This window comes from Salvelinus namaycush, chromosome 10 (assembly GCF_016432855.1).
Source record: "Salvelinus namaycush isolate Seneca chromosome 10, SaNama_1.0, whole genome shotgun sequence".
Lineage (NCBI taxonomy): Eukaryota > Metazoa > Chordata > Actinopteri > Salmoniformes > Salmonidae > Salvelinus > Salvelinus namaycush.
In genome coordinates, this window is record NC_052316.1 from 3,665,276 (window position 1) to 3,684,184 (window position 18,909).

The following is an 18,909-nucleotide window of genomic DNA, read 5'->3' on the forward strand; positions in this document are numbered from 1 at the left end:
GTGCTGAAACATTGTTAAGTGCTAAGCAAAAATAAATACAACTCATTAAAATCTTAAATCTTAAAAAGTTAAAAGATATTTTACTCAAATTGATGCAAGTTGTAAGGCACAAACACTGACAGGTACACAAGTGGGAGGCTTTATTGCACTGCCACAGACTGCGTGGTCTGTTCTTTCTTAGTGTCGGTGCTGCCTCCACTATTGTGTCCACCGCTGTCTCTAATGTAGCCCACGATGGGAGGGGATGTGGTTTTGTACTGACAGGCAGGTCACAGAGACCTTTCAGATGCATGTTAATCAATGGCCCCACACAATGACACCAGTGGAGGATTATGAGGACTTGGCAAGGCTCTTAGCATTTGCATACTGCGATTGATTTTGTTACTCTTGTTATTGGCTTCCAATTCTGCAAATGTTGTAGACCCCGTGGCAGTCTTCTACCTTTATCTCTCCTGAGTATTGAGTGACATTGTTCACGTTGGCATAGGACTGATATGAATCTATGGCCCCTTGTTCATCCAAACTCCACACCACGGTATAGAGACCTAGATTATCTGAAATCATTGCCACAAACGCAAGGAACTAGGAACCCAGGTACAGTTGAAGTCAGAAGTTTACCTTAGCCAAATATATTTAAACTCAGTTTTTCACAATTCCTGACATTTAATCCAGTAAAAATTCCCTGTCTTATGTCAGTTAGGATCACCACTTTATTTTAAGAATGTGAAATGTCAGATTAATAGTAGAGAGAATGATTCATTTCAGCTTTTATTCCTTTCATCACATTCCCAGTGGGTCAGAAGTTTACATACACTCAATTAGTATTTGGTAGCATTGCCTTTACATTGCTTAACTTGGGTCAAACGTTTCAGGTAGCCTTCCACAAGCTTCCCACAATAAGTTTGGTGAATTTTGGCCCATTCCTCCTGACAGAGCTGGTGTAACTGAGTCAGGTTCTGCCCACACATTTTCTATAGGATTGAGGTCAGGACTTTGTGATGGCCTCTCCAATACCTTGACTTTGTTGTCCTTAAGCCATTTTGCCACAACTTTGGAAGTATGCTTGGGGTCATTGTCCATTTGGAAGACCCATTTGCGACCAAGTTTTAACTTCCCAACTGATGTCTTGAGATGTTGCTTCAATATATGCGAAGGCAGAGACACGCTGGTATGAGGAGGCAGCGTGGCGACGCGGTTGGGAGCCCGAGAGTCAGACCCCAAAATGTCTTGGGGGGGGCACACGCGGAGTGTGGCAAAGCCGGGTAGGAGACCTGAGCCAACTCCCCGTGCTTACCGTGGAGTGAGAGGGCGTCGTACTGGTCAGACACCGTGTTATGCGGTGGAGCGCACGGTGTCCCCAGTACGTGTGCTTAGCCCAGTGCGGGCTATTCCACCTCGCCGCACTGGTAGGGCTAGGTTGGGCATCGAGCCGGGTGTCATGAAGCCGGCCCAACGCATCTGGTCTCCAGTGCGTCTCCTCGGGCCGGCGTACATAGCACCAGCCTTACAAATGGTGTCCCCGGTTCGCCAGCATAGCCCAGTGCGGGCTATTCCAGTGCGGGCTACGGGGACCATTCAACCAGGTAAGGTTGGGCAGGCTCGGTGCTCAAGAGCTCGTGTACTCCTTCACGGTCCGGTATATCCGGTGCCACGTACCAGTCCTCCGGTGGCAGCCCCCCGCACCAGGCTGTCTCTTCGTCTCCTCCCTACAGGTGTGCCTGCCTGCCCAGCGCCGTCTGAGCTGCCTGCCTGCCCAGCACCGTCTGAGCTGCCTGCCTGCCCAGCGCTGTCTGAGCTGCCTGCCTGCCCAGCACCGTCTGAGCTGCCTGCCTGCCCAGCGCCGTCTGAGCTGCCTGCCTGCCCAGCGCTGTCTGAGCTGCCTGCCTGCCCAGCGTCATCTGAGCCGCCCGTCTGTCCCGAGCCGTCAGAGCCGTCCGCCAGACAGGAGCAGCCAGAGCCGTCCGCCAGACAGGAGCAGCCAGAGCCGTCCGCCAGACAGGAGCAGCCAGAGCCGTCCGCCAGACAGGAGCAGCCAGAGCCGTCCGCCAGACAGGAGCAGCCAGAGCCTTCCGCCAGACAGGAGCAGCCAGAGCCGTCCGCCAGCCATGACCAGCCAGAGCCGTCAGCCAGCCATGACCAGCCAGAGCCGTCAGCCAGCCATGACCAGCCAGAGCCGTCAGCCAGACATGACCAGCCAGAGCCGTCAGCCAGCCATGACCAGCCAGAGCCGTCAGCCAGCCATGACCAGCCAGAGCCGTCAGCCAGCCATGACCAGCCAGAGCCGCCAGCCAGCCAGGTGCTGCCAGAGCCAGCCAGCCAGGAGCTGCCAGAGCCAGCCAGCCAGGAGCTGCCAGAGCCAGCCAGCCAGGATCCGCCAGAGCCTGCAGTCAGCCAGGCGATGCCAAAATCGCTCTTCACTCTGGAGCTGCCGGAGGCGTCCTTCACTCCAGCGCTGCCGGAGTCTCCCGCCTGTCCGGCGCTGCCGGAATTCCCCGTGCATTCGGGACCCATGGCTAGGGTCCCCAGGCCAAGGTCGGCGGTGAGGATCGCCGCTCATAAAAGGCCACGGGGGCGATTAAGGAGGCGGACAAAAACATTGTTAAAGTGGGGTCCACGTCCCGCGCCAGAGTCGCCACCGCGGACAGACGCCCACCCAGACCCTCCCCTAGAGTTTTAGGTGGTGCGCCCGGAGTTCGCACCTTGAGGGGGGGGGGGGTTCTGTCACGTTCCTGACCTGTTTTCCCTTGTTTTGTATTTATTTATTATGGTCAGGGCGTGAGTTGGGTGGGTTGTCTATGTGTGATTTTCTATGTTGGGATTTTGTGTTCGGCCTGGTATGATTCTCAATCAGAGGCAGCTGTCAATCGTTGTCCCTGATTGAGAATCATACTTAGGCAGCCTGGGTTTCACGTGTGTTTTGTGGGTGTTTGTTTTCCGTGTCAGTAGTTGTGCCACACGGGACTGTTTGTCGGTTAGATTCTCTTTTGTTATTTTGTTTCGTGTAGTGTTCAGTTTATTGATAAATAAATATGGCCACTTTCCACTCTGCGTCTTGGTCCGATCCCTACACCTCTTCAGACGAAGAGGAGGAAATCAGCCGTAACAATATCCACATAATTTCCCTGCCTCATGATGCCATCTATTTTGTGAAGCGCACCAGTCCCTCCTGCAGCTAAGCACCCCCACAAGATGCTGCCACCCCCGTGCTTCACGGTTGGGATGGTGTTCTTCGGCTTGCAAGCCTCCCCCTTTTTCCTCCAAACATAACAATCGTCATTATGGCCGAAAAGTTATATTTTTGTTTCATCAGACCAGTGGGCATTCCCCCATGTGCAGTTGCAAACCGTAGTCTGGCTTTTCTATGGCAGTTTTAGAGCAGTGGCTTCTTCCTTGCTGAGCGGCCTTTCCGGTTATGTCGATATAGGACTCGTTTTACTGTGGATATAGATACTTTTGAACCTGTTTTCTCCAGCATCTTCACACGGTCCTTTGCTGTTGTTCTGGGATTGATTTGCACTTTTCGCACCAAAGTACGTTCATCTCCAGGAGACAGAACGCGTCTCCTTCCTGAGCGGTATGACGGCTGCGTGGTCCAATGGTGTTTATACTTGCGTACTATTGTTTGTACAGATGAATGTGGTACCTTCAGGGGTTTGGAAATTGCTCCCAAGGATGAACCAGACTTGTAGAGGTCTACCATTTTTTTCTGAGGTCTTGGCTGATTTCTTTTGATTTTCTCATGATGTCAAGCAAAGAGGCACTGAGTTTGAAGTTAGGCCTTGAAATACATCCACAGGTACACCTCCAATTGACTCAAATTATGTAAATTCGCCTATCAGAAGGTTTTAAAGCCATGACAACCTTTTTCTGGAATTTTTCAAGCTGTTTAAAGGCACAGTCAACTTAGTGTATGTAAACTTCTGACCCACTGGAATTGTGATACAGTGAAATAATCCATCTGTAAACAATTGTTGTAAAAATGACTTGTGTCATACACAAAGTAGATGTCTTAACCGACTTGCCAAAACTATAGTTTGTTAAGAAGAAATGTGTGGAGTGGTTGAAAAACTAGTGTTAATGACTACAATCTAAGTGTATGTAAACTTCCGATTTCAACTGTATGTCTGCAAAGTACAGTATATGCACATCTCTTGCTGTGGTTTTACTACATAGAAGGTATGGTCAGGTTCAGGATCTGTAGGGATACTGATGAGAATCCAGGTTTCCACTTATACACTAAGGCAAATCCAGGTAAGATCAGGGTTAGACTCACCTCTCGACCAGTGGTCTGATAGACTTGGAATACCCAAATACACTAAAGGTAAACCCATGTTTCCTATTCCAGTGTATTTGGGGCTCGGGAGTGTGTGGGTGTTTTCTAAACCGTTGAAACAATGAGGTGTTTTGACTCTGTTACTGTATCTAGAGAGTCCAGTGTCTCTCTGTAGTTTAGTTTCTGCTGTTCTGCTGAGATAGTGCTGGTAGAGGCTATAATTGCTTTGTTGCCTTTGTTTATGGTGCGGTTATTGCTAATGTTGTTTGTAATTGAAGAAGTGGGCCTTCCAGAGGTCCAGATCCAGCTGTGAGATAGAGGCAGGGTTTTAGGGCCTTGCAGATCCATCACAGCCCCAGCTCTCTACCTTCTCTCCACACATGCACGTGCACACACACACTGACAGACACAAACGCAAGCACCCGTGTCCCCACACACACACACACACACACACACACACACACACACACACACACACACACACACACACACACACACACACACACACAGGCAGCCTGCCAAGCCTCTGCCAATACCCCTCAACACAGCACCAATCCCTGTGATAGATTACCAGGAAAAATCCCTGTCTCACTTGCCCACTCGATTTGCAATCTTAGGTCTCCCTTCTCCAGAGTACAGAGGCGTAGGGATGCAGATGTAATTGGGAGACACGCAAGTACAGGAAATCAACATACACAAACGGAATGATCAGTATTATGTTTATAAGGACTCCATGTGAAAGATGGTAGACTTGTGTCTTTGGTAGCTTGTACTGTACTGCCACACAAACACATTCGACATGCACACAACCTTCAGCGCTGCAATGCATCTTTCTTTTCGCGCCTCATCTGTCTAAGTGGACTGTTGACATCAGCAATGATACGTAGTGCAAAGAAAGGTAGCATATTCATTATAGGGTATGCACAGCATAAACTTGCTAAAAGAACACCAGCACACACCTGTATATGGAGTGCCCTGCTCTTTCAGAAGAACACGAGTCATTGAATAAGATGTTCTGTACTGGTGATTTGTGTCTCAATAGAGCCCCACAGTGGAGGTGTCATAATACCCATTAAATCTAGCGGTCAAAGACAGGGAAATGGTTCCAATCGTTTTAAAAACACTTCAAAATAAAAACTGTTTCATGTAGGCTTACCCTGGCGTGAAGTTTTGATAACCATGGAAATCTCTCTTGGACTTTTATCAATATATTCAGCTCTATTTACTCTCAGATTCTAAAATGCTAATTAGCATCAAAGTAGACATCATGCAAGACTACAAATCCCTGCATGCTCCTGCACTTCATCTCTAGCTGACACCTTTGCTAACAGGTATTGTGTCAGACTTAAAGCTTGCACAAGACAGTTCACAGAATTGTCATTTTAAAGAAATGTAGCCAATTTATTCATTATTAAATTGACCTAAAACTACATAGTTTATCCAAATGTCCAAAAGATTTTTACCTTTGCCTCGATTCGGCAGTCTCGTCCAGCTCATCATGGCATTTGTAGTTCTTTATGATTAGCAGTTAAATAGCATTTTATTGTTGGGGGATAAACACAGGCGAATATATTGATAACATTCACCTTGTCCTGGAGAGATTTAGACGGTTACCCGTCACGCCAGGTTAAACCTATACGAAACAGCCCTTTTTTTAAGTGTTTCTAAAATCCCCTATGGGAAAAATGAATGGTGGAAAAATTATTGGCATCATTTCCATGTTTCACTTCACAAATGCAATTGGAAATAAAAGTTTGAGTGCAATCTGCCAAATTTCCCGCTGAACAGAACACAAGCTGGCCGTGACTGACTGGCAGGTGATTCTCAAAGACTCAATAGTGGAGAATATACCATAACTCCGATTCAGACATGACATGTGATTGCATGCTAGCCTGCAAATCCTAAGTGGACAGACTTCCCGGAATAGGCAGTCGTATTTTGGGTTTTTGTTTCAGTCACCCTATGTGCTTCTGTTTACTTTCGGTAATACAGTATGTTCTGACCTCAACCTTGTTTTGCATGTTAACTTTGCATTCTCAATGGCCGCCAGACCAAACTGCCGTAAACAATTGTATAACCTCAAACCAATGCTACTCACTTGGTCATTGTGTAGCTTGAGTGCTACTCTGATTCATATTCACCACTAACATCACAACAGTAGTGTGGCATTGACGTCTGTCCTTTTCACCATGCCTTTTGAATCAGCAGTTAGGTGACAAACACTTCTCAAGTGACATATTTGGAATGGTTTGTATGGTTTGTATGAAGAGAATAGGATATATGTTACCTGTTTTCACTGACCCACAGAAGACCCCTGTGAGAAGGAAATATTGTCTTCATTAGGAACATTTCCAGTGTATGTGCACTGCTATTCTTTACATATTGTGCACAATGTGCTTTTACCCCACTAACCTGAAAATTGTGATAAGATTTGAACATTATGTTAATAGTTGGTGATAAATGCACATGCAAAAGTGAAAAGAAAAGACAAACTCGTTGTAGCCTATTTTATGTGTTGATTGTTATTATTTCAGTGGCCAACCACCGTCGTCACATACTAGAGTCAACCAAATGCTTTGTGTGAATTCTATATAATTTCAATCCAGCAATTACATTTTCCTTTCAAGACTGTGTTACTTTAAGCTCGGTAAATATTTTAAATACAGAAAGCCCTGGCTGCTTGAGAAAGTGTCCATAGTTAAAGCTGCCTCCCTGACACTGGCAAAGAGATTTACACCGCGTCTTGGCACATGAAAGGAGACTCATTTTGTATTCACAGAACCTGCCTCTGTCATTCAGTCTTTGAACTTCCATTAAGCAATTTATCACCATGCAATTCATTTCATTTTCCTAACCCTTGGGAATGATGCTTTCTTTCTTCCCACTGCTTCCGTAGCATTTACATTAAATACGTATGCGCACTGACCACAGTGACTGACCACAGTGACTGACCACAGTGACTGACCACAGTGACTGACCACAGTGACTGACCACAGCGCACTGACTGGTTTTGTTGGGTTGCAAAGCCACCGGTAGTTTACTAACGTTACCTGAATCTGCAGTAAGTTTGGTAATTAACAGAACATCTATGGCAATCTATCAAAACCTTAGTAATTTCTAATTGAATAACTTGAATAACTGAATAATAATTGAATAACTAAAGATGTATTCATATATATTAATTCTTTATATCTGTGTCCATATTGTCCATGAGAGAAAGTTGCCTAATTAATTAAACAAAGCATCTAATCAACAATGCCATTATTTTCAGTTAACTCTGCAACTATTCACTTTTTTCGCAACAGCCACCAATTTAATGCTGAAACATTGATAACAAATACATACTGACATAGTAAAATAAATGAAAGTGTGTACAAATATATATAAAGGAACCAATATATATAAAGGAACCCTCATATTAAACACCAACGGTAGCCACTTAGTTGATGGTTTATATTCAGGATAATGTTTTATAGCTTTGTCATTCTATTTCTTTAGATTGACAACTGCGTGCTGTTTTCAAGGGATTGTTAAATAAATGTTAAGTGTTTGGTTGTTTTACCATCACTTCTTGAAAAGCACAGTCAGAACTATAAATGTCTGATTGTTCCATGCAAAACAATTGTGCACCTTTTAGCTCTATCAGAGTTATACAGCAAGTTACTGCATACTTTTCATGATCAGTAAACATGAATTTATCATGTCATTTCAGATACGTGAGGGAAGCCTCATGATATCTCTCAATATTGGCCACCATTAATTGGATATTTGAGTGATATAAAATAAAAGTTAAGTATGAGGGGTTCAGGTTAATTTCCCATCCTTTTTAGGCTCTGCCTGTCAAGCAGCAGAAGGGCGCACTTTGCCAATGTACTGTTAGCTGATAATGTTTACTTTGCAAGCTCCCGAGTGTGCGCAGTGGTCTAAGGCACTGCATCTCAGTGCAAGAGGCGTCACTACAGTCCCTGGTTCGAATCCAGGCTGTATCACATCTGGTTGTGATTGGGAGTCCCATAGGGTGGCGCACAATTGGCCCAGCGTTGGCCAAGGTAGGCTGTCATTGTAAATAATAATGTAAATAATAATGTTCTTAACTGATTTGCCTAGTTAAATAAAGGGGAAATAAAAAAAAGAAAGAGTGTTCATGCTGACAGACATGATAGGCTACATTGATTGATGGACCATGTCAAATTGGCTAGCTAGCTAATAACAGATCAGGTCAATATGGCTAGTTTGGTATTTTTGGTATTTTATTAGGATCCCTATTAGCTGTTGCAAAAGCAGCAGCTACTCTTCCTGGGGTCCACACAAAACATAAAACATGAAACATAATACAGAATGGCATAATACAGAACGTCAATAGACAAGAACAGCTCAAGGACAGAACTACATTTTTTTTGTTTAAAGGCACACATAAATCAAATCAAATCAAATTGTATTTGTCACATACACATGGTTAGCAGATGTTAATGCGAGTGTAGCGAAATGCTTGTGCTTCTAGTTCCGACAATGCAGTAATAACCAACGAGTAATCTAAACTAACAATTCCACAACTACTACCTTATACACATATGTACATAAAGATATATGAATGAGTGATGGTACAGAACGGCATAGGCAAGATGCAGTAGATGGTATAGAGTACAGTATATACATATGAGATGAGTAATGTAGGGTATATAAACATAAAGTGGCATAGTTCAAAGTGGCTAGTGATACATGTATTACATAAAGATGGCAAGATGCAGTAGATGATATAGAGTACAGTATATACATATACATATGAGATAAGTAATGTAGGGTATGTAAACGTTATATTAAGTGGCATTGTTTAAAGTGGCTAGTGATACATTTTTACATACATTTCCATCAATTCCCATTATTAAAGTGGCTGGAGTATGTTGGCAGCGGCCACTAAATGTTAGTGGTGGCTGTTTAACAGTCTGATGGCCTTGAGATGGAAGCTGTTTTTCAGTCTCTCGGTCCCTGCTTTGATGCACCTGTACTGACCTCGCCTTCTGGATGATAGCGGGGTGAACAGGCAGTGGCTATGTATCAACGCATACATACAAACTATCTATGTGAAATAGGGGAGAGGCGTTGTGTCGTAAGGTGTTGCTTAATCTTAAAAAAAAAAAAAAAAAGTTTTGCTGTTTATTTGAGCAGTATGAGATGGAAGGAAGATACATGCAATTAGGGCTCTATATACTACTGTACGCTTTCTTGAATTTGTTCTGGATTTGGGGACTGTGAAAAGACCCCTGGTGGCATGTCTGGTGGGATAAGTCTGTGTGTCACAGCTGTGTAAGTTGACTATGCAAACAATTTGGTATTTTCAACACATGAATGTTTATTATAAAATGAAGAAGTGATGCAGTCAGTCTCTCCTCAACTCTTAGCCAAGAGAGACTGGCATGCATAGTATTTATAGTAGCCCTCTGATTACAATTAAGAGCAAAATGTGCCGCTCTGTTCTGGGCCAGCTGCAGCTTAACTAGGTCTTTCCTTGCAGCACTGTACCACACGACTGGACAATAATCAAGACTAGACAAAACTAGAGCCTGCATGTCTAGCTTTTTGGAGTGTGGTGTCAAAAAAGCAGAGCATCTCTTTATTACGGACAGACCTCTCCCCATCTTTACAACCATTGAATCTATGTTTTGACCATGACAGTTTACAATCTAAGGTAACACCAAGTAATTTAGTCTCCTCAACTTGTTCAACAGCCACACCATTCATTACCATATTCAGCTGAGGTTTAGCACGTAAGGAATGATTTGTACCAAATACAATGCTCTTAGTTTTAGAGATGTTCAGGACCAGTTTATTGCTGGCCACCCATTCCAAAACAGACTGCAACTCTTTGTTAAGGGTTTCAGTGACTTCATTAGCTGTGGTTGCTGATAAGTATATGGTTGAATCATCAGCATACATGGACACACATGCTTTGTTTAATGCCAGTGACAGGTCATTGGTAAAAATAGAAAAGAGTAGAGGGCCTATAGAGCTGCCCTGCAGTACACCACACTTTAGATGTTTCACATTAGAGAAGCTTCCATTAAAGAAAATTTGGGTTATGGTTAACAGGTTATGGTCAATAATATCATAGGCTGCACTGAAATCTAAGAGTACAGCTCCCACAATCTTCTTATTGTCAATCTCTTTGATAATAAGTTAATAAAGTAATTTTCAGGGGATAAACTAGAGGGCTAAATTTGCTTGCCATATATAGTGGTGATGACTGTAATACGGCTGACAACTCTACCAGGACGATAATTTGCAATGTCAAGCTCTTTCCAAAGCCTAATCTCTGATGAAGCAAGCTAAATGGCGCGTTGTTTGGATAGGCTACCCTCACGTATAGGCTACCCTCACTTATCTGAAAATACATGATCAATTGATGTTTACTGATCATGAAAAGGACCATGATAGAGCTAAATGTGGAATAATCGGAAATGGGTAGTTCTGACTATGATCTTCAAAAAGTGATGATTTTAAAACCAAATAGTTATAACATTTATTTAACAATCCCTTTATTGATAATGACCTATTATTTTATATATTTTACATGCGATAAGGCCACACAGAGGGCCAGTGAAGGATATACTGCTTCTCCGAGACCAGACCCAAATACCTGTCATTCGCGTTAAATAAAGACGGAAATACAGGGGGCGGAGATCGGCTGCTTTGTGAGAATTTGTTGGCGAGTGGGTAACCCGCCTCGACCATCCGTTCTATTGACCAATGTGCAATCACTGGAGAATAAACTGGATGATCTACATTCAAGACTATCCTACCAACGGGACATTAAAAACTGTAATATCTTATGTATCACCGAGTTGAGGCTGAACGACGACATGGACAATATACAGTTGGCTGGGTTTTCCGTGCATCGGCAGGACAGAACAGCAATGTCTGGTAAGACGAGGGGTGGGGGTGTGTGTCTATTTGGCAATAACAGCTGGTGCACGATGTCAAATATTAAGGAAGTCTTGCTCGCCTGAGGTAGAGTGGTAAGATGTAGACCACACTGTCTACCAAGAGAGTTTTAATCTATAGTTTTCGTAGCCTTCTATTTACCACCACAAACCGATGTTGGCACTAAGACCGCACTCAATGAGCTGTATAAGGCCATAAGCAAACAAGGAAATGCTCATCCAGAAGCGGCGCGCCTAGTGGCTAGGGACTTTAATTTAGGCAAACTTAAATCTGATTTACCTCACTTCTACCAGCATGTCACATGTGCAACCAGAGGGTAAAAAAACTCTAGACCACCTTTATGCCATACACAGAGACGCATGCAAAGCTCTCACTCACCCTCCATTTGGCAAATCTGACCATAATTCTATCCTCCTGATTCCTGCTTACAAGCAAAAACGAAATCAATCCAATGGCATTGAGAAGTATACCACCTCAGTCACCGGGTTCATCAATAAGTGCATCGACGACGTTGTCCCCACAGTGACCGTACATACATATCCCAAACAGAAGCCATGGATTACAGGCAACATCTGCACCGAGCTAAAGGCTAGAGCTGCCACTTTCAAGGAGCGGGACACTAGTCTGGACGCTTAAAAGAAATCCCGCTATGCCCTGAGACGAACCATCAAACAGGCAAAGCATCAATACAGGACTAAGATTGAATCCTGCTACACCGGCTCTGATGCTTGTCCGATGTGGCAGGGCTTGCAAACTATTACGGACTACAAAGGTAAACCCAGCCGTGAGCTGCCCAGTGATGCGAGCCTTCCAGACAACCTAAGTGCCTTTTATGCTCGCTTCGAGGCAAGCACCACTGAAGCATACATTAGAGCACCAGCTGTTCCGGACGACTGTGTGATCAAGCTCTCCATATCCACTATGAGCAAGACCTTTAAACAGGTCAACGTTCACAAGACCAATTACAAGGACGTGATCTCAGATCATGTACTCAACAAATCAAAATATATTCTTCAAAGTAGCTAACTTTTGCCTTGATGACAGCTTTGCACACTCTTGGTATTCTCTCAACCAGCTTCATGAGGTAGTCACCTGGAATGCATTTCAATTAACAGGTGTACCATGTTATGTTAATTTGTTGATTTCTTTCCTTCTTAATGCGTTTGAGCCAATCAGTTGTGTTGTGACAAGTTAGGGGTGGTATACAGAAGATAGCCCTATTTGGTAAGTCCATATTATAGCAAGAACAAAATAAGCAAAGAGAAGCGACAGTACAGCATTACTTTAGGACATGAAGGTCAGTCAATGCGGACATTTTTTTTAAGTTTCCAGTAATATACCCTCCCTTTGCAACCCTAGTTTTGTCTTTGAAGTTTCAAGCCTTTCTCACCTCTTACACCTAACTGGACCAAAACCATTTTCCAGTACTACATTCAAGCTGGGGAAAGTGGCTTTTATTTAATGTATTTCAATATCATAGTGTTTCCTCCTTATAACATTTTTATTTCTTCTTCATTTCAGTTGCCCCAGCCATCCACGAGATGAAAAGCCATGGAGTCGGCCTGGGACGCACAGCTCTGCTGAGGTGTGAGGCTGCAGCTGTACCCACACCATCATTTGAGTGGTACAAGGGAGAGAAAAGGTTAGAGAAACAAATTGCTCTGCATCATTCGCCATGGAAATAAACGTTATTTGGGTTTATAGAGTTAGATGCACACTTGTTGCCAACCATTAGAACTCAAGTAGTTCCATTGGTCCGATCCATTATGCAATGAGGGTATAGCGTGTTCTGAAGCATCTTTGACTTCTTTACACATGACAAACATCACCATATAGTAAATGTGTTAACAATGTTTTAGTCTGGCACTAACTGTCTCTAGTCTGGCCCTGGAAAGTATAAATAATAAATAATCCAATAAGAAAAGTAATGTTGACTATGTCCTCACCTTGCATGCTAATTAAATGTTTGCCTAGCTCATCAATGAGCTAGAAACATTCTCAGCACATACATCAATCAGTGTAGATTCAAGTGGCTGTTCTTGAATTTAGAAACCAAATTATCATCATTTACCCATCATTTACCCACTCCTAGTGAGCACAATTTCAATCATCAGTTCACACTGTGCTAATTGTAATTATAGGGTGGATTCAATTTATTTAAATTGCTAAGGAGGCACATTGCCATGATTCTAGTGTTTACTTAATCCTAAACCTAGCTCTACGTTTGAGCCTTTTAACATGAAAAGTCATTTTTCTCGACACACTGGTAGTTATAAAGAGGTCTTCAAGACATTATGGATGTGTGCGCTACATTATGGTAGAGCATGGATGTTTCTATATGCTAGGCAGCACTCAGTGTTCCAGATGTCAAGTGCCACCACAGTACATTTAGCTGTGTGTGGATGTCACTATAGTATGAATGCAGTCATGCCGCTGGTTTGTCTGCATCGGAAATAATGAGACAGTTTTGACAGTCAAATCTTCCTTTTGAGGCTTCACTGTTCATGGTGTTGAAAGAGAAACGCGTTTGCTCTGACAGAGACAGCGATGCTTGTTTTGTGACATTCTGGAGGAGAAGCAAGCATGCTCCCAGACTCCCACCGAGATTATCAGTGAATGTTCAACTAACATTTGAGGAAATCGCAGTGGGAGAGAGAACAACAGATGCTCAGAGATTTGCTGGACATAAGGTCACACGTAGCGTTTCAACTCTGAGTGCCACTGTGAGCCAGTCAAAGTACGCAAGTGCACATACAGGAGGCCACTGCGCTTCCAAAATAGGAGTCGTCCCTGTCTTCTCCCTGGACATTTTCAATATTTTAGGTCATTTAATTTAAACAATGGCTAAATTGTAGATCATATCTTAGGTATCTCATCCTACCCCCTCCGATTGTTAATAGTATGCACCAGAAGAAGAAAAAAACTAAAGAAACTGATTTGAAAGGATTAATGGTGAACATGTCATGCAGTTATACATTGAATGCCAATAATAAGTGACATGCTTCTAGTTCACACTTACTCTTAGGGTTATATCTCTATCATGCTGTGGCAGTCCTTCAAAACAACACTCAAAGACATAAGCCCAGCGAAAGGATAAATGGATGTATTGAAGAGGATGATGAACTACTGTAGCATGCTATTTGAGGTTGATAAATATTTTCTCATTCCTTGACTCAACCTCTTCCTACTTGACATTTTCAGAAAAGGAAAGCTTTATTTGTAGTCCGTTCTATTTCAGGATTAACAAGGGACAGGGGATTGACATCAAGAACCTCAGCTCCAGATCAGTCCTCACAGTGACCAACATGACAGAGGATCGCTATGGTAACTACACGTGTGTCGCTGCCAACATCCTGGGAAGGGCCAACGCCAGTGTGCCTCTCATCCGTAAGTAGCCTGGATATGTCTATGTCATTGCTGACATGGGCCTTTTCTGTGGGGGCTCTTGCATTTTGAAACAGTGTGAAACATTGCTTGACCACTTCCTTTCTGCCGGTGCAGATATATTAATTCTGTCATTCATTTTTGTGTATTTTTATATGTTAAAGGATATACGTGTGTATATGCTTGTGTGTGTGTGTGTCCACACACATCAAGCAAGCAGCAAGGAAGCAACAAGGAAAGAGAATATTTACTGTAAATCCATTTTTAATCAAGTAGATGATGTAGAAAATTCCATTTGATATGTTCAGCAATGAAATATTAGCCGGTATATTTCAATTATTCAATAGTTTGTGCAGCTCCCTCTAATAACAGTGTCCTTAACAGACCAAACCCTGCTCTACAGAAAGATACCCTTATAGGTGGTGAATGCCAAGGGAGTGTTTGAGTCTCCTGTTTGTGCATGCACAAAGAGCCACATCAAAGGCTGTGTGAGATCCTCAAATGGAGGGATCTTAATGTGACGACGCTGCCGAGGCCTCAAAGGCAGACTGAGTGGCAACAGGGCCCCAAAATAGACAGCCAGGCAGCTTCCTGTGTTCCCTCAGACCTGTGCTTCTCTCTCTCTCTCTCTCGCTCGTGCGCGCGTGCGCTTTCGCCCTCTCTCTCTGATAAACACTAATGGAAGAGAGGCCAAGCAATCCCTGCAGCACGACTCAAAACCCGCACATAAACACACACAACAAACCAAGGAGTGAATTTGCCGTGGGTGACTTTAAATTGCTATCCTAGTAACAGTCGATAGGTATTGATGAGGTGGAGGAGGGGAGAAATTAATATTTAATCAAGAAGTGCCCATTGGGGTAAATTTAATGTGGCAATAGTGAGAGTAGGGGTTCGTGTGTTTGGGGAAAAACTTGTGAAATTGTGGGCTGTTGCATTGGGCCATCTTTTGCTCGTCCATCGTTCCTGTTTCTTTCTTTGGGTCTGTTTTGTTTGGTTCTTTTAGTCACACCCAAGGGTTGAAACTGTACACATCAACTTATAACCCTATCAATTTGAAACTTAAATGATATAATAATGTACATTGCTCAAATACAGACCTTAACCTCAAAAACTGCAGCTATATACACCTTGGTGAATTAAGGCAGGATGCATAGTACTTTTAAGTGCAAAAGGTGTTAACCTGCACCAGTCTTCCTCAGTGTATTTTCAATGACAGATGGTTTGGTTGTGTTGGGAAAGAGGGGTGAGTATCAACATCTGAGCTTTGGGCTTGTATGTCGTTTTGTGTCTTGCACACAAATCGTTTCACTGATTTCTATCTAGTCGGTGGGAGTTGTGGGATTGTTGTGTCCCAACTGTGCTGTTAAAGCGGTTGAGTTCGTTTGTCCAAGTCTTTGTCAGAACGTGTGGGTTCTTTGTTTCCCTGGAGTGTTCATTTAGTCAGGGTCTCTGCTGCAAAGAGTTGTGAGCCTCCCTGGCATTTTAGACACTCAAGCTTTCGACAGGGTACTCACCACGCTGATACATCGTATCCAATATCCACTCTATTCAACTTTTTTTTAAACTCAAGACCGTCTTTCAGAATGCCTGTCTTATATTATACACCATGCACTGCTGCATCACGCTCTCGTGTATATAGTCTCCATTAAAAAAAAGAGCTGTGTGTTTCATGTCACAGAAGTGAACTTTTACAAAATCATGCACAGATTTAGTCCCCCTTTCCCCCAACAATTCAGAGGACTCCTCTAGCTTAATTGGTCAAGCGATTATCCCCTGCCCACCTCGGCTTAGCTCTGGAGGAGCTTTGCAGTCTACCCCCAACCTTCCTCCTACTGCTATTGGCCAAAAGGAGAAGAAACACACAGTAACGCCTTCTCCTCCTGAAAAACCTCCTCCTGGCAGCCATGTTGAACCAGGGTTCCACTAGCTGGTGGGCTAATAACTGCCTAGTTTGTTTTTCATGCTTATCAATCACCGCCCGGGTTTGTGTCGTCTCTCCATGTCTCCTTGTCTGTTATTGTTGTTGTTGTCATTGTTATTAGTGTTGTTGTTCGCAGTCACCATGACCACACCTCAGTCATTGAGTATAAAGGGCCAAAAACTTGTACCAAATCGTGGTGGATATGATAGGAGTTTATGCCTACAAATAATGTCATATAAAGTGCCTTCAGAAACTACTCATACCCCTTGACTTGTTCCAAATTCTGTTCTGTTACAGCCTGAATTTAAAATTGATTAAATCATTTTCCACACAATGCCTCATAATGACAAAGTGAAAATTAGTTTTTAGACATTTCTGCTAATTTTTGAAAATTAAATGCAGAAATATGTATACTGATTTTACTGAGATACAGTTCATATAAGGAAATCAGTCAATTGAAATGAATTCATTAGGCCCTAATCTATGGATTTCACATGACTGGGCAGGGGCACAGCCATGGGTGGGCCTGGGAGGGCATAGGCCGACCCACTAGGGAGCCAGGCCACCCACTGGGGAGGCAGGCCCAGCCAATCAGAATTTTCCCCACAAAAGGGTTTTATTACAGACATAAAGGCTCCTCAGTTTCATCAGCTGTCCAGGTGGCTGGTCTCAGACGATCCCGCAGGTGAAGAAGCTGGATGTGGAGGTCCTGGGCTGGCGTGGTTACACTCGGTCTGCGGTTGTGAGGCCGGTTGGACGTACTACCAACGACATTGGAGGCGGCTTATGGTAGAGAAATTAACATTAAATTCTTTGGCAACAGCTCTGGTGGACATTTCTGCAGTCAGCATGCCAATTCCACACTCCCTAAACATTTGAGACATCTGTGGCATTGTGTTGTGTGATTAAACGGCACATTTTAGAGTGGCCTTTTATTGTCCCCAGCACAAGGTGCATATGTGTAATGATCATCATGTTTAATCAGCTTCTTGATATGCTACACCTGTCAGGTGGATGGATAATCTTGGAAAAGGAGAAATGCTCATTAACAGTGATGTAAACACATTTGTGAACAAAATTTGAGAAACAAGATTTTTGTGCATATGGAAATATCTGGGATCTTTTATTTCAGCTCATGAAACATGGGGCCAACAATTTACATGTTGCGTTTATATTATTGTTTTGTTTACATAAATCATTTACATACACTACATGGCCAAAAGTATGTGGACACCTGCTTGTTGAACATCTCATTCCAAATCATGGGCATTAATATGGAGTTGGTCCCCCCCTTTGCTGCTATAACAGCCTCCACTCTTCTGGGAAGGCTTTCCACTAGATGTTGGAACATTGCTGCTGGGACTTGCTTCCATTCAGCCACAAGAGCATTAGTGAGGTCAGGCACTGATGTTGGGAGATTAGGCCTGGCTCGCAGTCGGCATTCCAATTCATCCCAAAGAGTTGGGGTCAGGGCTCTGTGCAGGCCAGTCAAGTTCTTCCACACAACAAATATTATGGCTGAACTCAAATGTGCTGGTTGATAAAATAGCTGTATTTATGGGGAAAGAATGATAGTCAAAGATATACATATATATTTTTTTTTAAGTAAAAATTAAACATAATAAAAAGTAAGTTTGAATGACACGGAGGGGCAATATTTTTACAACTAATGCCGGTTTGCCTGATGCTGATGCCGTGTAGGTGTTTGTACACATGCATATACACACACTCTCATTCAAATAAACACATGCAATAACACACACATACATGTAATAGTGCCAGACATGCACACAAACTTATACAGTTGGCATTAAACGGTCTCCCGGGTGGCGCAGTGGTCTAGGGCCACCAGAGTCTCTGGGTTCGCGCCCAGGCTGGGCTGGGTTCGCGCCCAGGCTCTGTCGCAGCCGGCCGCAACCGGGAGGTCCGTGGGGCGACGCACAATTGGCATAGCGTCGTCCGGGTTAGGGAGGGTTTGGCCGGTAGGGATATCCTTGTCTCAGTATGTAAAATGTAATAAAAATGTATGCACTCTACTGTAAGTCGCTCTGGATAAGAGCGTCTGCTAAATGACTTAAATGTAAATGTAAATGTGGATATATTGAAGCAATATTTCAAGACATCAGTCAGGAAGTTAAAGCTTGGTCGCAAATGGTTCTTCCATATGGACAATGACCCCAAGCATACTTCCAAAGTTGTGGCAAAATGGCTTAAGGACAACAAAGTCAAGGTTTTGGAGTGGCCATCATAAAGCCCTGACCTCAATCCTATAGGAAATTTGTGGGCAGAACTGAAAAAGTGTGTGCGAGCAAGGAGGCCTTTAAAAATGACTCAGTTACACCAGCTCTGTCAGGAGGAATGGGCCAAAATTCACCCAACTTATTGTGGG

The 18,909-nt window shown here is 43.4% G+C and overlaps 1 protein-coding gene across 5 annotated transcripts in view; it reads left to right on the forward strand.

Annotated features, from left to right (window-relative positions):
* The window catches only part of negr1 (neuronal growth regulator 1), a 390,601-nt gene that overhangs the window by 259,644 nt on the left and 112,048 nt on the right, over positions 1-18,909 (forward strand). For all 5 annotated transcript variants that reach the window (XM_039002065.1, XM_039002066.1, XM_039002068.1 and 2 more), the window contains exons 5-6: positions 12,734-12,854; positions 14,451-14,599. In XM_039002065.1, coding sequence (XP_038857993.1) covers positions 12,734-12,854; positions 14,451-14,599 — 270 coding nt within the window. The remainder of the gene's footprint in view (positions 1-12,733; positions 12,855-14,450; positions 14,600-18,909) is intronic.